The sequence below is a fragment of the Condylostylus longicornis genome, unplaced genomic scaffold (assembly GCF_029603195.1).
Source record: "Condylostylus longicornis isolate FDR11 unplaced genomic scaffold, ASM2960319v2 ptg000006l, whole genome shotgun sequence".
In the NCBI taxonomy this organism is placed as follows: Eukaryota; Metazoa; Arthropoda; class Insecta; order Diptera; family Dolichopodidae; genus Condylostylus; species Condylostylus longicornis.
The window spans coordinates 4,281,018-4,306,227 of record NW_026577975.1 but is presented as its reverse complement, the minus strand read 5'-3'; the positions used below and the strand labels follow the sequence as shown (position 1 = coordinate 4,306,227).

The 25,210-nt window shown below is 21.9% G+C and overlaps 2 protein-coding genes across 21 annotated transcripts in view; one reads left to right on the top strand and one right to left on the bottom strand.

The window, feature by feature from the left end:
* The window catches only part of LOC129618459 (uncharacterized), a 52,757-nt gene extending 33,401 nt beyond the window's left edge, over positions 1–19,356 (bottom strand). Inside the window, exons 1-3 of the mRNA XM_055533232.1 lie at positions 19,122–19,356; positions 18,819–18,961; positions 17,584–17,731 (exon numbers count right to left, since the gene is read on the bottom strand). Of these exons, the coding sequence (XP_055389207.1) occupies positions 17,584–17,731; positions 18,819–18,961; positions 19,122–19,287 (457 nt within the window). The 5' untranslated portion in view covers positions 19,288–19,356. The remainder of the gene's footprint in view (positions 1–17,583; positions 17,732–18,818; positions 18,962–19,121) is intronic.
* Positions 1–25,210, top strand: part of LOC129618456 (uncharacterized) — a 260,920-nt gene that overhangs the window by 162,680 nt on the left and 73,030 nt on the right. The window lies entirely within an intron of this gene.

The window sequence follows — 25,210 nt, the reverse complement described above, 5'->3', positions numbered from 1 at the left end:
AATCCCATAGTATTTCTCTTTTAATACAAGCGAGAGCATCAGACCCTCCAAGAAGGTGTAGTGAACTCGTCAAGTCTCCTCATTCTCCCCACAGAATCTGCAAGTGATCTTATTTTCCATGCTCATCCTACTAAAGCGCCGCCTAAGTCTGCTGTTCTAATTTGGGCAAGACGCCGGTGAGAGTTCTAACCTGATTCTTGCCTAATCCTATAAAGTTTTGTCCTGACACAAATGTTTGATATTTTAAATTCAATTTCAACATTTTCGATTAGACTTAGAGTAAAAGAAACTGTTTTTTTTTAAAACATTTCTCTCTTTGTGTCCACATTTTCTATTATAATGTTACTAAACTGTTTTATGCTGTCATTGACATTAAATCATTTTTCCCTGTGAATCTGTGATTTTCGATTATATTTAAAGCAATTTTTTCTTTTTCTTTTTAGCTATATACTTTACAAATATTTTGTCTGATTCAAGCAATTTCTTTTAAAGAAAATATGACATTTTTTTTTCTTTTTATTCTTTACTTTTTCTTTCATTTTTTTATGAAAAAAGTCAAAGAATATCAATTTATTACGGTACGTTTTAGTTCAACATTTCACCCATACCCTTATTTTATATATAAGAAGAAGGTAATACTTGTACTCGTATAGTAAAAAGAATGAATGAAGAACATAGAAAGAAAAATTATGAAAAGAGAAAATTTCTATTTGTCAAAGTGGATACCATCATTTTCTGATATAATCATAGAAATTATTACAAAATAAAAAGGAAGAGAAAAGATAAAAGATTGAATGGCGTCAATCAATAGATTAAATAATCGTTAGCCGTTCAACAAAAACAAAATTCAATAGAATTTAATTCTCAAAAAGAGAAGAAGCTCTCAAAAAGAGAGAAAGCAGATACGATTACAAAGTAAAAAGTTAATAACAGTATTAAATCTAAAAATAATAATAAAAGGATTAATATTTTAATTAACAAAAATACTTAATCATCACACCTTAATTAGTTTTGTGTGAAAGGAATTTTATGAGAGAAATTCAATATTATAAATAATGAAATTATTATGTGAGAAGCTTCGACCATATTCGATTTAATTTCGGAATTATTAATAAGAAATCCCTTATATAATTTATTCTTATTAGTATGCTATAGTTTTCAACAATGCGGTGTAAGAATATCGCGTAAAATGTGTAAAAATATTAAGAGAGATTAATTTTTTAACTATTTTAGAGTTTGAACGTGAAAGGCCCATTACTTTGAAATAAATTTTCCCAGAATTTTCAAGATTGTTTCAAGTAATTAATTTCAATTTAATTTCGAAACTCTGATTTAATTTCAAAATCATTATTTAATTTTGAATTTTAATTCATTTTGCAAAAAAATAAACAGGATTTACAAGGTTTTTTGATTAACAATGTTTAAATATTTTTAATCATTTTTTTTCTCCTCTGATCATACCTGTAATGAAATTCTCTTAATTTAAATAGCCATTCTCGGCCACCAAAATAAATTTTATGTAATAATAAATGACATTCGACAGTCATTCAAGAAAAAAGAAAAAAAAACTTGAAATTTTCAATCAGACCAGTTAAATTACATCTTATTTAAAATTAATAATCTGATTTAGCGTTTTCCCCCCCAAACAAACGAAAATTTTACAACCAATCTCAATTTTTAACAGTCTAAAATTTTGATACCAAAAAAAAACTTACAGTTTGAATTTTCATTAATAAGCTCTTTAATATAGTTTACAACATATAAAAAAGCAATATAAATTTTTAAAGAAAAAAAAAAACAATAAGAACAAGAAAATAAAACATGATAAGTAAATCAACATAGCAATAAAACTGACCCAGTTTTCTCCAAGTTTTTATTTTAGTTTTTCTTTCTTTTCTCGTCGTTTAATTGCACCGAAGAACAGCCATGCAAATACGCAAATTAAAAAAGAAATAAAAACAAAATATTGCATACGTAATCTTTACATATTTTACAAAAAACAAAATAAATTCATAACATGTTATAGGCGTACGAACATACACTACGAGTATATAACAAAACAACGAAAAAAAAATTAAAATTAAATTTATAGTATTCCAGATTTTTTGAAAATCTTTAGTGGTTCAATGAACAAAATCGCTACAATCGTAAAAAACAAAAACTTGAGTCTATTTTGTTGTTTTTTTTTTTATTTTTTCATTTACTTCCTTTCACTTTTTTTTTATACAATTTGAAAAATTATTATTTTGTTGTGGTCAATCAAGCGCTGATTACCGAAAAAATAAATAATTTCATTCGATAGTACATATTTTTAAAACTTGCATATTTACTCCATACGTAATACAATAAGCAAGAAGAATAAAAAATCATGTGAAACTGGAAACTAAACTTCTCTACTCTGATTTTAATTGCTTATATCCGTACAAAATTTTAAATAAACAAGTTCATTTTATATCCGATCGTTTATTGTTTTCTTCGAATCTATAATGAAAATGAACTAGTTTATATTGTCTTGATGTTGTTAAATATGAAACAATATACTTTTTCACATGAAATTATATAAGATAATATACAAGTTTATCTTTTCGTTAAGACATACATAATATGATAATTAAATTTTTAATTCAAAACGATTCAAAATTTTGTGAATTAAAATGAAATTTTAAAAAGTTGGTTTAATAATTCATTTATTTTCGCAGACACTTAAAAGTGTTACATAAAAATATTATTACACAATCATACATTAAACTGTATAATACATGATCATTAATACCATAAATGTTTACAATGTAATCAAACATGTTGTATTGAAGTTTGAATGAAATTAAATTCTGTACAGAATGAAATAATTTTTATTAATCTATTATTAATATCATAATTACTTTCAAGAATTAAATAAACATTAAAATTTTTAATTTGAAAATAATTATTTGTGAAATTTTTGGTTGTATGACAACGCAAAAACTTCATCTCTTATTCCATATAGTTTCATAATTTTATTAAACTTTTATGAGTAGCCTTATATATTAGTAGAACTATATATTAAATATATATCTATATAAAATGATCTCATCCTTACAGATTATTATAATGAAACAGACATACAAACAAAAACCAACTTATTCGAAAGTTCTTAAATTATAAAAGCATCTTATTCTCTATAATATTATTTAAAATATTAGATAAAATTTATTATATTTATTTTGCTCTCTTATATTATATACACTGTAAATATTTGTATAAAAACTATTTAATTTTTCAAAATTATAAGTATAGTTCATAACAAAAATATTTTGAAATTTTTGATTTATGTCAACTTTCTGACATGATTATGTCAAATAGAAAAAGAAATTATAACAAAACTGAAACTACAATAAAGAAAATTAAATTTTTGCTCAAAGTAAAACAAAAAAAAATTCAACTTTTCTAACTTAAATAAATTATTATAATTTCGACATAATTTTTTTTTTCCTTATAATATTAAAAAATTTTAATCCTTCATATAACATAGAAAAGCCGACCATAATTTGAACTCATTTCTTGTATCCATGAAAAACGGCAAACACTTAAAAATATGACATAATCCTTTATGAATAATTGCGTGTCTACTAAAAAAAAAAAATTTGTGTGTATTGGTAAAATACTTAACAATATTTGCTCTTAAAAATATAAATAACAAAGTTTCTTTTTTTTTACAATATTTCTAAATCTTGATAAATATCAGTTGATTAATCCCTTTTAAAAGTTTCCAAATAAAAAAAATTCCACTACTGCTTGTTGTGAATATTGTAATAATAAAACATTTTTTTTTTTTTATAAATTTAACAAAAAATTTTCATATACAAACATAAAGAGTTTTTTTTTTTTTATAAATACACTTAAGAGTTTTTGTTAAAAGAAAACCCTCCTTGCCACTTGCATTACACTATTAAAAAAGAAAATTTTTATTAAACTAAAAAAGTTAACGCTTTCTTTTCATGTGGTCACCACATGTTTAATGCAAAGTTTGCGTTTTATATTTCATATCTTAAAAACAAAAATTAATAAAAAAGAAAATTTCTTATCAAGGAATGTGAAGCATATAAACAAAACCAAAAAAGAAAGGATACAATTAAGTTATTATTTAAGAGAACATTGAGAGTGTTGCCAACGAACTCTTATAGTGCTTTAATTTTAGATAATAAACGGGTAATACTACTCAATTCAAGTTGCTGCTAAAGAAAGTATTATTGTTGCGTCACTGACTTAATTAATTTTAAAGATTCAAATTGAGTTTTAAAAGTCTAATATGTATAAAGGAGAGACATGAGATAAAAATTAGAATCACAATATTTTAGAGCCAACTATGGAATATCTTTAAAAGATCCTCTTAAACTACAATAATAGAGGAGACTAAGAGAAAAAGAGGGAATTATGCAATTAAATTGAATTTTATACTTATCATATACGTTATTTAATTGTTACAAATTTGTATAACACAAGAACAGACAAGATCATAAATTAAGAATACCAAAAAAAAACAAAACTAAAATAAGAGCTTATAAATTCAAATATATATAAAAATGATATTTGCCAACTTTAGTCCCCATAATATATTATAACAATATATTAGAATTTCTAACTTAAAACATTTATAAATTGTGTGCATGCATAACTTTTTATATAATAGAATTTTTCACAGACATAAAAGAAATTTTTTTTTTTTTAATGAAAAACCAATTCAAATAAAAACCTAATCTGGGCACTTATCCAGGTTTTTAATATATTGAGCATGTCGATTATATTATGTATATTTCCTTTATTATATAAATTCTTATTAATAAATTTTATACACACAAAAACTGAATGAATGAAAAAAACTTTTAAAATTCTTTTATAAACTTTCACCAAAAAAACATATAAATGATATATAGAGATTTTGTAATCAAAAAGGATTTAATTTTGTAAATCCTCTTAGTAAAAAAAAAAAGTAGTAATCAAGACATTAAATTAAAAACTAAACTGTAAAAAGGACCTCCTATTCTAGTTTTTCCTTCTTTTTTGTTTTCGGGAAAATTAAAAGAAGAAATATATTTTAGTTTTACTTTTCATCCACTTCTTCTTCTATACTATTTCCTTTAATTTTGATTCTAGACAGTTTTTACAAGTAAAAGATGAAAAAAAATAGTTTTATTTCTAGTTACCATTTGCAATTACATTCATAAATTCATTCGATCCAAGTTGAACGAGAAAATAAATTCATTTGATATTAAATCCATATATACATACATTTAAGATATTAAATGTATTATTCATATGTAAATGTGAGTATATTAGAAAAAGAATGTAAAGAATTCAAAAATTTTTATTCAATATAACGGTATTTTACATATATAATAACATATATTTTAGTATACCACGTGTTGAATCAATATTTAATCAAAACTAAAAGCATTTCAATTCAAAAGGATTAATGAATGAAAAAAAAAATTTTTTTTATTCACTTTCTGCACTTATTTTCTTTTTGATTTCAAATAAAATTCAAAAATTTATTTTTTAAATTCTCTTTGAAAATGCTTTCTAACATTATAACATTCACGTTCTTTTGGAGTATTTCATTTGAAAACCTTTGATTCTTACTATATTCCGGTCGTTTAATAAAAAATTAAGTGATTTTTTAAATTTAATGAAACTTGAAAAATCATTTTAAAATTTATCTAATTAATAAATAAAAATTCGACTAAGACAGCTCTCAAAAAAGCATTCAGTCGTGGACTCACAACTTTAAAAATTTTTCTCAAAATTCATGCTGTATAATAAATACAATACTATACTAATTTAATGGCTTCCGATAGCGTTTAGTGTTTCTGATGAGAACCACAAAACAACATGTATGACCCTACATTCTTTTATAAATTGTTGACATAAACAAGAAAATGTCGATGCTATTTTATTTGTCTTTGACACCTAAATTCGTATTTAGTATACAATTGGAAATTCAATTTTATAGTTTTAAATTAAAATATCCTTTTATATTATATATTATATATATATACATGGGTGTACAAAATATTGACCTCCACTGTACGTGAGAATGAAAGCATTTATTGTTGATTTCGTTTATTTATGAAATAATAAACAAAAAATGCTCTCATTCTCCCTTTTGTTTACAAAACCAATAATTTTATGGTATAAATATTTTTTAACACTCTATTGAATATTTATTGAATATTATTAATAATGCATTAAGTTTCTACTGCAAAAAAAATTTTTATCAAAATTCTATATATTCCTTCAAAATTTTGAAGGAATATATAGAATTTTTAGAAAAGCATATTTCCCAAGTTTTGAAGTAAGAAACAATTAATTGAAGTTAGTAGTATGTAGAAGCATAAAATATTTCTAAAATATTGAATTTGTCATCATGAAATCTTAAAATATTAATATCAAAAATGTAAGAACGTACAATATTACAAAACAAAAGAAGAGCTAAAAATATAAAACTGTTGTATCATAAACAATAATTACACCCATTAAAATTGCATATATTACGGCGAAAACTATAAATATTTGGAAAACATAAAAGCTATACAATTTTTTAATGTATAAAGTAATAATAATGGTATAAAAGTGCATTATTATAATTTATTGTCTGTACGAGCAATAAAAATGAATTTTTACCTATATGTACATACCTATATATATATATATACCTTTATTCTTTATTTCCATTCATTTTAAATACACGATAATTTATTGAATGCAGACCGTCACGTCTTGTATATATAAAGATAATTTCATTTAATAATGGAAAAACAATATTTATACATGTATATGCATACATATATCCATATTATACACATATATATATATATATAAATATCCTTGTTTATCAATATATTTTCATTTTTTTTATTCGATATATTGTATGTCTGCATTGAATAACTTAAAGGCATTTTAATTTAAAGAGAATTTAATAGTATTTCTTTTTTTTATTTTTTAGTAAATATTTTCATTTCTTTTATGTGAAAACAAAATAAAAATACAATTCCCATCTTTTTTAATAATATTTCGAAAAATATTGCATATTCTATTGCAACAAAAAAAAAATTGTTTGCAACAAGAAGAAAATATTGTACTTTTTTTTCTGCAAAAGGATAAAAGTACTGGTAAAAAAATTTTTGAAAAATTGAAAAAATAAAATATTTATTTGGATTCAGATTAATACATAGATTTAGGTGGATAATTATCAAAACTTTAAAGTAGAAACTCTCTATTATTGAATTTTAATATAAATTATTAATTTTTTTCTTACATTTTTACCAACAAAATTTAATAGCTAAATGTAATTTCACTTTGGAAGAAGAAAACAGATTAAAAAGTCTAAAATTTTCAAATTTTATTTTTTTATAAAAACTTAAATTATAATTCTCATTTTAATTCAATAAACTTAAATTTTTCATAAAGTAATATTAACCCCTGTAAAAACTTCTTCTGAGGCTGTTGCAGAAAAAATTTTATTAAAGAATTAAAAAGATTTTCTTTTATCCTTTTCTACAATTTTTTTCTTTCATACATTTTCTACTACATAGTACAATTGAAATTAAATGATCCTTTTCACAATTTCAATTTCTCGATAGTATTCAAAATTATTAAATTTGAAGAGAGAATTAAAAATGAATTGTATACTCTTAGTTTAATTTGAAAACTCTTTAAAATTTTTTGTTTTTTTTTTAAAGAGAAATTACTGGGCGAGGAAAAAAGGACGGAGAGAATTCCTAATATTATATTTTTGTGTATATTAAATGAATATTTTACTGATATTATACGTACGAGTAGACTCTGCTAATCCTGTAATGCCATACGAATGAATATACAAAAAAGAGCCGTAATAATATACTTGTTTTCCGATATTGATAACATACTACCAATCATATCCAATTTAAATAGGATTTCGGCATTTATTATCATAAATCATTTTTGAAAATTTCATGAGCTTAGCTCAATTATTTTTTGAGTTATCGTTAGAACGGACAGCCGGACGCACTGATTGTCAGACGAACAGACATACACCTTTATATATACACCTTTCGAATACATCCGTATGTTCGTACGGGTATACAATACGTAAACGGGAGAATCTCGTTTTAATGATTTTTCCGTATAAAATTTTTATTATTTTCATTTTGTTTTCAACATAAATTTAAAATTCTTGCAAAAGCCATTGACTTCAGTAATAATATAACACAAAAGTATTTTTTTTTTATTATAAATTTTAATTTTTTATTTTTCTATATTTATATTTTCAATTTCTATTGTAAAAACAATATTATATGTATCTATATACTATACATAAATGAATTACAATCATACTAACATATTTATAAATTTTTCTTTTCTTTACAGGTAAGTGCATCAAGTGCAATAATTCTAAAGCAATAAATAAAATTTTCAACAAAACAAAATTCAAAAAATATAAAGTAAAAAATTTTCAAAATTGAAAACTTCTATCAAAAAGCTTATGAACTTCTAAGATATAATTTCTTTTATTCACAAATATATTTTTCTATTGTAAGAAAAAATAAGAACAAAAATATAGAAGGAAAATTCGATTTTGTCTATAGGTACACCTTTTACTTTTGAAGAAAATAAGAAAAAGTAAGAAACAAAAATTTTTTATTGTATATTTTTTTTAAATAAATTATATGACGCAATCCATTTTCCTTTCGAATGGAGGCAAAACAAAAAAAAATTTGCTTTTATAAAAAAAATACTTTATTTTTCCTTTCTTCCTTGAGTACATCATAAGAAGTCTGGATTTTTCTTACCAATGAATTAAGATTAAAACTATTTTAATGATGACGAACATTCTTTAAATTACAATCTTTTAAACCAATAAACCTTAAAATCAAAAAACAAACTAAAGTTAATGTCCCGTAAAGCGTTCTTTTATTTGAATAATATTCATTTTTTGATTTATTGAAATTTTCCCTTCAAAAATTGATTTTTTTATTAACCCTTATGTGGACACTATTTCAAAGTTGTATTTACTCGTGGATCGCTTTTCATATCTTCAACATTTTTAAATAAACAAGAACTCCGTAAATAGCAAATGAAACGGAAATTTAAAATTTATCAAAGTTAAAATATAAACCTTGCTTTCAAGCTTCTGACGAGTAATGTCGCCATGCTACTCAATATATGTATATCAAAGTTAATGCAAAAACACATGACGACTGTAGTTATCACAGATCAGTTTAAATAAATTCCATCATTTTCGAAAGGATTACTGTAATCTGATTCTAAATTGACGTAGTCATCGATAACTTAAAAAGTCTGAATCAAGAGTATATACACTTGAAACGTATTTTAACTTCCACTGGGCACACATACAATTTGAAATCTTCAAATACTTGAGAATTTTCGTCAATATGCTTAAAGTGAAGCAAAATTGGACAAGTACATTTTTGTCATGGACCCATGAGTTAACTCGTTTATGATCGTGAGTGGGTCAATAAATTTTTAATTTTCCTAATAAATTCTGAAGATTTTTACTTAAACTCGCTCATATGACAGTTAATTTGAAAGAAAAGTTTTTCAAATTTAAAAATTTAATATAATTTAAAAAAAAACGTTTTGTTTAGGATCTCGCCTAATAATAAAAATAATTTTTAATTACTATTTTACGGTTATATACCGCCCTATTTTTGTTATTTCATTCTATTGCACTTTGACTTTTTCATTAACTTTTTCACAGTAAAACTAAATTATATAAAAGAAGAATTACTTAAAATTTTCCGTGTTACTTCCTACTTATAGTATCCAAAGAATTTTCCATGGCAATATTCTAACTAATTTTTTAATTTTGTAATTATAAGAATTTAATTATAACTCAAAATAGATCTTCGTTAACCAAAATAAATTTTTACAGAAAATTCTTATTATACCCAATTTATTATTTAATTTAGTACTAATTGATAATTTTTTCAACTAAATTACGATATTTTCATTGTACAAGAGTATTTAGTATTAGTGAATACTTTTACTACAATCACATATATCAGTGCTATTCGCATTTATATATATATGTATATATATATATATATAGGGCACCATATATCCCAATAAACAAAATGTATTAATGGCGTCAATTAACCTCAATTTAAAAATACATACATAAATAATCAAGTTTTATTTATAGTTTTAAACAATAAATAATAAACAAGTTAAAATAAATATTTCTTTTGCCATAATACCATTGATATTTTTTTCAAAAAATACAAATAGAATAATTTATTTTTTTATATACGTTTATCATAAAAATTTATTTGTTTTTTTCGTATTTAAATTCCAATTTTTATTGTCATTATTACAATAATAAATGGTATTTTGTTATACATACAAATATTTCAATTTAAAAAGGATAATTAATTAAAATTTGATTTTATGAAATTAGATTTATAAAATTTGTTAAATCAGAATCGATATTACAAAATCCTTTACTTAATGCAACTAATAAAAAATTATTCAGCTAAAATTAGAGTTCAAATATGATTTTTCAGAATTCCTATGTTAGAAAATTGATCTAAAGCCCCAACACTAGTAGATTTTAGATTAGAAAATTACTGAATTCATATTATTAAAGAGTAGACCTCTTTTTATGTAATTTGTTAAAAAAAAATATTTCTGTCCTAGAATACAACTTTCTTATTCATATTCTGTTGGTTTCGAATATACGACAAAATTATTATTTGTTATAAAACTTCAAAATATTAAATGACCAATGTTTTTCTAAATAAAAGATGCAATTCTTGATATATGGTTAATTTATTCTTATCCAAAATTACTGTAAATTCTCTTTAAGTCAAAATTTGAACAAAAAATATTAAAAACTTTTATGAAATGAAACAAAAATTAATTACTTATAAAATTTTACATATACAAAAGCTATTTCCTAATGTTAGACTAGAAAAAACAGAGATGAGGCTCAGATCTAATATTCCCAAAAATTCTACTAAAAATTCTCGAAGCGAATGAATCAAAAAATTGGTAAAAAATTGGGTTGTTCGAGCCTAACCATATTTTGCACGTACCATATTTTGCATATTGATTCTTAAATTAGAATTTGTAACGAAGCGTTGCGAAAGATAGACCGATCTAAAAAAAAAATATTTTGAGTGTTTATTCCACAGCAAGCCTATATTAACCAAATTTCTATAATAATATCCTTAAATAATAAAAGCTCAAATAAAGCAGGTGGTTTAAAATTAAGTCCAACTAAAATTATACATAATGATTTGAAATGACCCAAGACGTTTAATATTATTTGATAATAATTAGAAATAAGTAGAGTATGTACACAAAAAGATAATTAATTATAGAAAAAAAATAAATTTCAATTATTTATTTTTAAATTAGGTAAAGAGCTTCTTCTTCATAATCATTCAAATTGTTTTTTTTTTTCATAGAAAAAAATTGATTTTTTAAATATTGTTTTTTTTGTTTTTTTTTTTTTAAAAAATATTAAACTATTAAATTTTCTTTGTCTTTGTTTTTTGTTTTCTTTATTGCTGAAAGGTAAAAGGCTTTATCTATTTTTCTATATTATTAATTTTTTCTTTTTCTTCTTCTTTAATTTATTATTGGCTCTTTCTGGATAGCACTTGAGAAAACAATCTTCTATCACTTTTCTCAATTTTTTTCTAAATACAATACACAAGACACTGAACAAAAGAAAAATTAAAACATATATGTATATATATAGAATATAGAAATATAAACATAAGAGAAAAGACAAATTTCCTTAAAAGGATATTTTTTTTTTCCTTTTGTTGTTTCTTCTATTTTATTGTAAAGCCTTTTCTTATCTTTATTCTTGAATAGTTAAGTTTTATTATTCTATTGTAAGGACTTCTTAGTGAATATAATATGAATACATATGTATATATAGGCATGTATATAATCAAAATATATAATATCATGTAGATATATTTTAAAATATAAATAAAAAATTAAATTTATAATTAACGCCAAATAAAACTCACTTTAAAGAGAAATTATATAATAATATAATGATACCTAAAGGTAATAGAATTAAATAATAAAAAAAAATTAAGAAAATATCCTTATTTTATTTTTAGTTCTTATTTTAAGAAAAAAAAATAATAAAATAAGATTTTTCTTTATTTTATTTCATATTCTATATTATATACAAATATACTTTATATATATTATGTAATTATGAATATATACAAGTTAATATTAAATAAAAAATAATATGAACATAAATTTTTTTTTTCTTTTGTTTTGTTTAAATGTTAATGATTGTAATTTTAAACAATTAAGAATTTTAATTAAAAATTATCATAAATCTTCTTTTAAATTTTTAAAAAGTAAATATGTATGTTATATACAAAAAAATTAAGAAAAGTAAATAAGGAAATTATTCTATTGATTATTATAGTATTCTATGCAAATATATAATAATATCATATACATCTAACATTAAGAATATTAAGGGTTACCAAAGGTTATAACCAAATTTTTTTTAAAATAAATAGGAAAAAAATATATTAAGCCATAATTTTAGATAATTTTTTTAAATAAATGCCTTCGAATGCTAGATAGTGTTTGTGAAAACTAATTTCTCTTTTAGATAACTATTATTGAATTTATTATAAATTTAAAAGAAGAATGAAAATTAAATTTTTTAGTTTATCCAGTTACAGTCAAGAATATCAGAAATGAATTTTAAATTACGTGAATATTTTAAGTAATTTGCAGATTTGAACAGTAAAATAAATATAAGCTTGTTATTAAATATTTATTATACACAGTTTAAGAAAAAAATTGCACAGGATATTCATATTCAATACGAAAGAGTACTAATAAGATTTATATATGCAAAGCTTTACAAAACTAAAACACTCGTATTAGCCAAAACAAAACGATCGAATACCTTCAATATTCTAAATACGGTAACAACGATACTTATATACATTAAAAACAAAAATACATATTTACACATATGTACATTGTATCATTGTACGTTCACAAATAATTCATTCCAAACAAGAAAAAGTAAAAACAAATTTTTTTTCTTAGAACAATGGAAATACGAGAATATTGTAATATATACAAATTTATTTAATTTTGTAAGAAAAACGAAAACTTTCACTCTATATGCAGGTTGTCTCGTCTTATATGGCTCTATCAAACTGACTTACATGGCTGTATCAATAAAAGCCATCATAGTATCATATTCTCCGAGCCATTAATTTTTGCAAATGTGTTGGAAACTCAATTTTTATGTTGAACTTTTGCATTATTTTTTGTTATATATCAAATTGAAGCTCAGTTGACGCGGTTACCAGCTGTGCTACAATTAGAGAAAGCTTCAATATTACGTCACCTCGACGTTTTTTAAAAATAAATAGTTAAATTTTTAAATTAATCCGAAATCTTGACTGATTATAAATTATTCATTATCTTTATTCATTAAGTTAGCATATCACATTTAATAACGCGCTAATCTTACACAAGCACGGAGTTAAAACCTTAATTTCTAAATGTAAAACATTAGTCGAGATTGTCTTTAAGCCCCTGTAACTTCGAAAATTTTTAGCTGTGAACATGGTCTCTATACAAAAGTTTTGTCTACTCATGAGGGCCTTACAATACAATAGTATGCACTTTGATACCAGTACCCCCTGTATGTACCAAAAATTTCTTTAAGAAACATGCGAATATAAAAAACTGTTTAATAAAGAAAGAGAAATAAAAAATAGTAGAATTAAAATAAAATGAAACAATTTATCTTTTTTACTCTTTTTTTTTTATTTTATTCTCCATTTTTAGTATATGGAATATATTCTTATATACATATACAAAAATTCTTATTCTCAACATAAATTGTTTCCTTATTTGATTTTCTTTCTTATTTTTATTTTCCTACTTTATTTCATTTAATTTTTCTTTAACTTTTCATATCACATTATCACAAAACAATTAAAAAAGAGAAAACAGAATTTTCTTTTTCATTTTCTCATTTCTCTTGTGTTTTTCTTTTAAATTAAAACGACATCAAGGGAATTGTTTTTTCCTTTTTTAAAGCCCAAATTGCAAAACTAAATGAAAATAATAATAAACAAAATTTTATATGCCTATATGGTATATATATAAATACATACATAAAAAATACACACGTGCATAATTTTTAAATTTACTTTGATTATTGTACTCATAGATCTAAATTATGAAAATATATATTTAGTTCAGAATACATAATATATTTTATGAATTTATTTAAAATATTTTTTTAAATAAAATCCTTTCAAATTCCATTCTTCAATCAAATTCTACTTAATTAATTTAATAGACAAAAAATTTCCCTTTGTTAATATTGCATATTGTCGACATATAAAATACTAAGAGAATGTTATTTACAATAATTTAATGAGAAGCATTAAAAATTAAACATTATGTATATACTTTATCTTTTGAACAGAGAAATATATTGTAATAATTTATTACAGATTTCAATTACAGTATATGAAATAGTACCGGATAGTAGAGTACTCGAATATCATAATAATAAAAGAGTAAAGAGTAACAAAAAAAAAAAAACAGGCAAAGGATTATATTGGAGAAAATTTTCAATGCGCTCTTGAAAATTTCTAAAAAAAAAAATAATTTGAGTAACTCTTTCGTGTTAATTATATAATATGTGAAAAACTTAAATATTAAAATTTTAGCATTATTGTTGAACATATTTGATGGCCAGTTTGTGAATTTGTTAATTGAAATATAAAATTAACAGTTCAACATTTATTGAATATTTAAATTCAAGAAAGCATTTAATTCAAAATTATTAACCAAAATTAAAAATATATAGTGAATAAGAAAACATTTTAATAATTCTTAATATTTAAAAATAATTATGATATACAACACAATTAACAATAAAGTAATCAAAAAAAAAAAAACTGAATAAAATGAAAACCATTATTTTTAAATACCAAATAATTTACATTTTAAATTGGTTTTAACTACATGATTGGACACAAAAAAAAATTCTCAGAAAGAAAAAACCATATGCTTTAAGTCATATAAAATACAAAAAAAAATATTGAATGCATAATATTAATAAAACATTTATGAATGGTGCAAAATAATTTTTTTTTATTTTGCAAATTATTAATAAAAATTTTTGTAAAATAGCCGTGAACTACATTTGATCCAAATGAATAACAATACCATATTATTATTAAAGTTCTCTGAATATTTTTTGAAATATGGATATTAAATTTTTTTTTTTTGAAAATTATACATTTTCGGGGTAACTCATATCATATATATGATATATATCAGAATGTGTTAGCACATATTTACATAATCCAATTATTAAAACACAAATCATAACTAAATGCATTTAATTTTTAACCTCTTGGTTATTTTTTATTCCTGTAAATCGTTTTCATTGTTAATTTATATTTTAACAATTGTTAATAAAATTAAAACTTATTAATTTATTGAATAACAATAGAATATAATATCAAATTTTAACAATTTTAATTTAAAATAATTTTTATAAATATTAAGTGTTAAATATTTCATATACAATATTATAATTACTTCAATAATCAGGTCTTTAAAAACAAAACTCTAAAAACTATTAAAATATAAAAAAAAAAACAATGAAAATTTTAATTATTGTCAAGTTTACGTGCTTTATATAACTTAAAAACTTTGCAAATTTGTAGCAAATTTATATTTGTAATGAATTTAATTCTTTCTTTTGGTTTAATATTGCCATTTTTACAGTATAACAGAATTGATATTATATGAAATGTATATGAAAAGAAAATAGTGTTACACTTTATAACAGATAAACCAGACAATTAATCATAATGGTAAAAAATTTATAATTAAATAATTAAATAATTAAAATCACATATTCCACTTTTTTTTTCAAATTTTTTATATATTTTTAATTCTATACCGCTTTATTCATACAATGTTAAATTCATATATTTAAATACGATAATAGATAATTTTTTTTTTTGCTTTATACTTAATAATATAGCAATTATTTTTTTGTACTCACTTTTCAAGACCAAAAATTATTTTATATGTAGATATATTATTAATATTTAATTTACTTTGATAACAATAATTTAAATTATATAATGAATAATAATAAGGTAGCTGGCTACTTCCTTATCTATGATAATAGATATTTGAGAAAAATAATGATAATGGAATTGATTTTATTATGATTTGTTTTTGAACGTCTTATATATAATGTATAACAGTTGCAAAATGCAATTCTTTCATTAATATTGAAGTATAGACAAATTGAATTACCTGTTGTTACTTATGACCATATATAAAATGTGAACTAATCACAGTTACAGATTTTATAGTTTGAATGCGAAATTAATATTAGTGATACGAAAAATTTTCTGTACTATTTCTTACATACACAATAAATACTCGTATACATATAAATTTTTTAAAATAAAATAAAAAATGAAATGTATAATATTTTATTGTTAAAGTAGTAAAGTAGATAACCATATTATTAATTCGTTTGAGATTGGTAAATAATTTATTTTAATTTTTTTTAACTAAAATTTGATTAAAAACTCTAAGATTTATAAAAAAAATTTTGGGTCTATAAATTTAAAGTTTTCGTTAAAGATATAATTTAAGACAAAAACGTGGAAGAGAAGACATGCATTTACAACGAAAATTTTTATTTGGAATCAGTGCTATGATTTCTGCAGCGGTTTTACAGATATGGTTTTAAAAGTTATAAAAATTCAAAGAATACTCTAACTTCCGTACCCACTTTCACTTGATTCTAAAATAATCTACTCAATTATCCACTTAAAATTGCCAGCATTTAGCATATATGCAATGCATCATATGTGGTATTTTTCTAACAATTTCCTTTAATTTTATACATTACGCTATTTTCCTATTTGTAGTAGTCAATTTTTGTTAGAATAAAAGTGAAATTCAATACATTTACATACAATTCCAATATCACTAAATCTAAAATTGAAAATATCTTTAGCATATTTCGAAATATAATTTTTACTGTATTTCAAGAAGAACCAAGTAGGTTCTAATACTCTCAATAAAATCAAAAAAAAATTAAAAAAAATCTAAAAATATAAAAAAAAATTTATATGCTACTCAAATTACCATCAAAATTATCTCATTAACAGTAAATTAAAACAATATTTCTAATTCTTATACTACAGCAGCTAACAAACATAAAATTAGACTAGTAATACACCTACAATATGTAATTTGATAAAAAACATAATGTATGTAGGAATTTAATTTATATTATACCACCCATTATACTCAATAATCTTTTATTATTAGAAAAGTGTAGGAACATTTTTTGTCCTATATTATAAAATGAATTTTTTTTTTCTTAAAATATTTTATGTCTACAATATTTTTCATAATATTTTTCAATATAAACGCCAAAACTATATGATTATAATATAATTGTATTACTTTAATGAATTCAATAAATTTTATCCATAAATATAGTCTATAAAAATTTTAAATAAATAAATTACTCACCTGAATATGTTAATAGTGTATGATCACCACTATGATTTGTAAATCTCATCCAAAAACATATTGTATATTGATCCATTTTTGGTAATTTATTACGATATTGAACTGTACCTTCATGATCGAAAGCATATTTATCGACACTGCATGCATCCTATATATATATATATATACCACATTAAAATGCGTGTATATAAATTTATTATTTAATAAATTACTTCGTGATTCTATCATATTTTTTTTATGATATTTGTTTTAAGTTTAATCGAAAATTAATTTTAATTAATTCAGTATATTGAATCATCTTACGAATATTACAAATTAATGAAATAAAATAATTACTAAATTTGTAATAAAAATATTATGAGATGTGGCTGACTTTTATATTAGATATTTATATCCAAAAGCGGAACTAACATTTAAGATTCAAAAATGAATATATAACACAAAAATTGTCAGAATTAATAAAATTCTTAATGAAAATGCTATAAATAAATGCGGATTCCATTTAAAGAATTTCTAATTATAATAAAAATAAGAAACCTCGCACTTATTTAGCTTTTATGAATTTTTAAACAGTAACATATATGCGAAATAATATAGAATTAAATTAAAATAAATTATTAAAAATATTTAAAAAAAAATTTATTTTTATTGGCATCTCACGGACAATTTATTTGACTTTACTCGTATATTTGATTTTATTGCATATATAATTCAATTAAATCTTATATTTGATTGAATAAAGATAAATAAAATTAAAGATTGCATTAAGAAAATCTAAGTAAATATGCATTTATAATTCAATAATAATTTAGTTAAAAAACTCTTATATACTTATAGAAATATTCATGAAATAGATGTCAGTAACTGAGTGTTTAATGGGAAATTCTTTAATATTTTTCTAAAAATATTTACAAAAGTGGCTTTCATAGAGCCTATTACATTTATTTTATTAAAATTGGGTAAAGTAAATGTAAAGCCTCCAATTCATGTATTATTTCTAAAATACCTCAAATTTGTATAAATTTCGAAAATATTAAATTTCGGTGTATGACAATATATCAAGACCTATAGCCATATTATTATAATATAAAAATATTTTCAGTTCTGGATTTGAAATTGAATGCTATTGAAGCACAACTGAGCAAACCTTATACAACTACAATTTACTACACCGCCTAATATTCAATTTTATCACATTTTAAATAATCAAATATTAATTTTCTTTTTAATCGAACCTCTTCACCATAAACTGGTTCACCTAATCCAGTTAATATTCTTCCATCATTTTTAAAACCATGATAATCAATATCACTATCATGTCCAATTAATGTTGATCCATGATGTCCACCTGATCCAGCTATACCAGTTGTATCATCATCTAAAAAATTTTATTTGTATTTTTTGTTTTTTTCAATTGTATTGTAATTGCATTCACTACAATAATTTTTTAACTATATATGATATAATCTTCCAAATTATTTATGATTCATTGATATATATATATATATATATTTTAATCTATTAGATTTTGAGTATACCTGTACTAATAGAATTACTTGTATGTGATACAGAACCGATTGATGGATGTGATTGATGTATAACATATGTTGCTGGTGATGCAATCGGTTTCCATGATGATACCGATATTACATAATTAAATGTTAATATAAATATTAATTGAAATAAAATAAAAGATCGCAACATATTTATTTTTGTACTTTTTATTAATAATTAATTATTATAAATAATATTTTTTTTTATAATTTTATTTTTTCTTAGTAATAAATTTTATTTCTTGTTTCGATTATAAATTTCATTTAAATAGGAACACCAACTTTTATGTAAATTTTTCTTTTATGTTATAATAACAATAATTCAAATATAATAATTATATTATGTATTTTAATATTATTAAGGAAAAACAAAAATTATGCACCGCGTTAAAAAAAAATATTTTTCCTATTTTTCTTTTATTATATACTTTTTATTTACTTATTTTTTAAAAAAACGATTTGTATCTTCTCAGATGAAATCGAAAGTACGTTTAATCGCGATCGCGTCTCTAACTTAACTAATTTTTCCAATTTTATTATGAAAATCTTATAACTATCATCTGGTTGAGTTGATTCAAGAAATGAAAAATAAAAAAATGAAATAAACAAAAAAAAACATCAGTTAATTTTTGTTTTTTTCTTTTCTTTTTTCTTCCTTCAATTCAATTTAATTCGATTCAGACCAGACCAACACCAGTCGTTGATTATTATAAGACATCTATAAGTAAAAGAGAGTTAACATTAAAAAAGAAAAAAAAAATGTTAACTTTTTTTTTTGTTAACTGTGATAGGTATAAATTGTTTCATCGTTGTATACTATACCTTATACACCTTATAGCACAGTTATACAAAAAGTATACATGCATATTGTATACCTACATTCAAATTTTATCATTCATTTTATTGCTTTTTCATTTTTATTTAATGTTATATTCTCTGTAGGCTACTCATTTTTCATAATATACAAATACATAAGTATACAGACAATCATGTAATGTTAAAACTGTTAAATTATCAACAGTAAAAATATACGTATTATTAAGTTCAAAATGTTAAATAATCATGTTATAAGATTGTAACTCGCATCTAACAATAATATAAACAACTATTGAAGTTGTTTATAAGCAGACGCAACGTATTTAGAGCTTAGTAAGACAGTAATAAAAGTTACTTAATATTTACTGTCGTTACTAGTTTATTTTATACTTTCAGTGAAAAATTCACTAGTTTATTCAAACAGTTAAAAAGAGAAAAAGCTTTAAAATTGTTTACAAACAAATGAAAAAAAAAAAAATTTCTTCGTAAAAGCTTTTCAAATTTGTTTTTGATTTGTTGCTAAACATTTTTCAATTTAATTTCATTTTCATTTCAGCAACAAAAATGTTAAAGAACACAAAACTATAAAAATTATGTTGCTTACTTTTTAAAAATTTTGAATATTTTTTTTTATAATTTTAATTTTGTTGTTATACTTAAATAATTAGTGCATAATTAATTTTCAAAAAAAAAAAAAAATTGCCACAAAAGTTTAACCTTTCTTCATAATATTTGAAGCGGAAATTTTTATAGCATATAGGCGATATATGAGCGAATAATATGTGTATGATTTACATAAAGGAACATACATACATATAAATATTATGCTCATTCCAATATAATATGTAGATAATGTGCACATATGCACATGTACAATGAGTGAATAGGTACTTAATCATGAGGTGCGCCACCTATTTTTTTTTTCAATCCACAAAATTTGCAAATTGTATATTCTTTTTAATTTTTATGAAAATTAAAGCTATTTTAAATTGTTTTTGAAACCCGAGAGTCAGATTAAATAAAAATAAAAATAAATTCATAAATTTTATTATGTAGGCATGTTCCGAAAATAAATTTAATTTATGATGATTGTCTGACTAATTAAATGTATAAAATTAAATGATATGAGTAATTTTTGAAAATGAATATATCACATAAATATTTTCGACATTTTTAAAATATGTTATATTGCATACATATAGGGACCAATTTAATTTTATTATGAATAAAATTTGTTAAAATTTTAATAAAATAAACGACAAATTTATACTTCCAATTATTAAAAGAAAAGCTACTGCCTGTTGATTTATTAATTGTTTTATTTATTTTTATAATTAAAGAATATAAAAATTATGTTGAATAAGATACAAAATCTCCATAAATTTCTATAGCGGAATAATATCTAAAGAATATTTCTTAGAGCTCACAAAATTCTTTATTTCGGATAAAATAAGTTAAAAAGTTTTTCAAACACTATTAAAAATATTATTGTACAAGACCAAAAATTAACAGGTTTTTGCTCAACTGTAAGAAACTAAAAAACTCGGAACAGTTCCGTGAAAATAAATACAATTTTTCCGAAAGACTGACTTTTTATTTATTCCTGAATTAACTTTCAAATCTCTTTATTATTGAATTGACTATGCCAAACTCAATAATTTAATGGTTTAAATGTCATGTTAATCATGTTCTATGGCAAGAATTTCTGAAATACATGGTTATTCGAAATTGTCCTGTTATTCATCTTTTTATGATTTTTTCAAATTTAGGTTTATATACTTTTCAAAATTTATATAGACATTTATATTATGAGGGAAATATCAAAAATGTTAATAAACTTTAATAAGTTACGTGTGAAAATTTTATGTATCTATACTCTACACCTACACATGCATACTAAACAACCAAATTTATATTAGATAATTATTTTTTTTCGTATACTTTAAAATTATTTTAAAAATTTTCTTTAAAGCAGCGGCATCAAATTACTCACTTTAGATCACTACTCCCATTAATTCAATCAAATATACTCTAATCGGAATTCACTATATTTAAATAACGCAAGTTGTATATCTTTTTGATCTTTAAAATTTTGAAGTGAGGTAGTACATTACAATTATCCACACTTTTTAGAGTTACAAAAAACAAAAAAAAAAACAATAAAAAATTGTAAAGTTAAATAATAGTTATGACTTACTTTGAATACGAAAAGTTTTTTAACTACTTTTCTTTTGTTTTGTTCTTTTTTTCACTATTTTTTTCACGGTAATTAAAAATAAAAAACTTCAAGCTAACACAAATGTGTCTTTTATTACCTTTTTGTGTTTTTATTTTCTAATGTTTTTTTTTTTCGCTTAAACTCGCGGGTTTTTTTTTAATTTTTTTCAAGTTTTCCGTTCCGTTTATATTTTTAGGTTTTCCTCTTGTAATTTTTTTTTTCTTAACCATTCAGTAAATTTTATTAAATTTGAATGGTTAATGATGGTAAAGTTGCGGCTTATAACAGAGTTGATTTCATGTGGTTGCAAATTTTTTTTTTTTGTTTTCTTCTCTCTATTATATAGGTACAATATTTTTTTGCTTTTTGCTGTTTGTAAAACAAATTGAAGCAAATAATTTTCCAATTTTTTTTTCTGTTTTTTGTTATGAACTACAAATATTAAGTAACTTACATATAGTATACACGTATAAGTAACTGACAACGAAGTATAAGGTATGCTTGTAAAATGAAAGTGAATTGGTGGTTTTGTTTTTGTTAAAATTACTATTGAAAAATTATTGAAGAAATATTTTCAAAAAATGAAAAATTAAGTATTGAAAAATAATTTTTTTTTTTTGTAAAATTGGCAAAGAAAATTGGAGATAATTTTAATTTGATTTAGCGAATTTTTTTTTTTATATAAACACTTAATATAATAACTAATTTATAATATTCATAAGTTCAGGTAAAAATAATCAAGAAAAGTGGAATAAATTAAAATGGGAAATCACCTGCTTAATTTGAACTCATTTTTCATATTACTTCTCTATAATATATTGAGGTGGTAGACATACCTAGTATATATATTCAATGATAATTATAGATAATTTTTCAAGTTAATTTTTGGGCATAAATCCAAGTAGAAAGTTTGTATTGAAAATTTTTTTTTACGCTCTGGAATGTTATTTTGGAAATTAATGTTAAATATTTTGATTTTGATTTTTTGTGTGTGTTTATCTTTCTCCTATTATTTAAATTAGAGAGGTCGTTTGGCACAATTTCATCAATTTTTCTTTTAGATACCTGTTACCTGCTTTTCTTTTGTTTTTGTTTTATTATCTCGCTTTTATTTTTTTAATTTAAAAATTATTGTTATAAGAGTTAGATGTTTCCTTCTTTTAACTATTCATCATAAAATATTATAAATTATATATTTTGATTCATTATACTAATATATTTAAAAATTATTATACAATTTATAATAATAACAATTTATTGTAATAATAAATAAAGTTATGAATATTGTTGTAAAACAAGGAATATTTTTTATATAAAAATTTAAAAACTTATATAAGGTGTACAGTTTAGTCCAACATAACAGTATACAGGGTGAACTTGTAACGTGACAAAATCTTTCAGAAATAGAAAGGTGGGATACTTTTATGGAAAAAATCGCTGCTTGGGGGAGGAAAGCCACAAATGAATATTTAACCCCCAATTTTTTATGTTTAATGAAAATTTTTAGTTTCAACAAAATGATGCATCTACTTAAATAGCTTTAACTTTCACAATTATTAACCGATCTAAAAAAAAAATAATACACAATGGAAAGCTCTTAAAAAAATCTTTATTTCAAAAAAAGGCAGTGCGTCACTTAAGGCACTCCTTAAAAAGTTATTGAGGAAATAAACCAAAAAAAAAAAAGAAAAAACAAATTTCAAAATTTTCGCAAAGGGACCAATTACTAAAAAATTTAACCTATTTTTTTCATAATTTGAAAAATTTTGAGTTAGGCTTCAAATTACCGCTTTCTTACTAAAATTAGACGATTTAGAACATTCTAATACTTAATGTGAGAAAATTACATAATTGAAACTCATATTGTCTTATTGTTGGAATATGCCCTGTAAATAAATTTATGCATATTCATGTATAAATTCATTTACATATGTACTTACGTAAACTAAAATGATAAAAACCAAAAACAAAAATCCAAAATGCATCTTAAATTACAGTATTTGCAGTAAATTTGAGAAATTGGAAAATAAAAAATGCATAAAAAATGTGATAATAAAAATAAAAAAATCTCTCAATAAGTTTCATATTGCACATTCTCGATATATATATGTATGTATGTGTATCGTAATCATCCAACCATAACCAACGAATCAATCGAATTTCAAAAACAAAGACAAGAATGCAAAAAAATATTCACCAAAAAAAAAAAAAAAACGAAAAACAAAATTTTTAATAATGAAGCTATAAAAATAAACTTCCTGAAGATAAAGATCAATAAAGCTTAATATATACGATGTACGTACATTTAACAAAACATTCATTGCACAAACGCATTACTCGTATATACAAAAATTTGTATTATTAAGGTATTACATTGCCTTACATAAATACAAATTGATGCTTTTCTCTCTCTCTCTCTCTCTCTATCTTTCTTTTTCAATTAACTTAAATGGTTTTCTTGTATTTTACACTTTCATTATACTTTTTACAATGTACAATGTATAATTTGCAGTTAAATGAAAACTTTTTAAAATTTTTCGCACTTAAATTCTTAACACGTAATGTAAGAGAGATTTTTAAGTATTAACATTTTACTTTTAAAATTACAGTGAAACTTATATAGAGGTTTATAGAAAATTTTTAATTGAACTGTTTTTAAGGTGAAAAAGAACTTTTTAGAAAATTAAGATTTTAATGGAAAGTGATAAGTTTACTTAGAATTTTAATTCTTTCTAATACTATAATGCAATTCTTTCTAATTCTATAATGCATATCAACCTGATTTGATATGAGTTCAATTTTTGTTCTTGTTGATTATAAAATTTTGTTGTCTTAGATTTATATGTGAGATCATTTCATATCACAGTATGTGTTTTCATTCCCAAATGATTCGTTTGAAATCAGATATTTGTATTCGATGTTTTCGGAATATTTAAAAGCCTCTATATCATTTAATATTTCTTATCCAAAAGAAAATGGTATCGAACCGAAATAACCGAAAATATTTTTTGCCGTTTGTACTTTGAGTACATGCTGCACT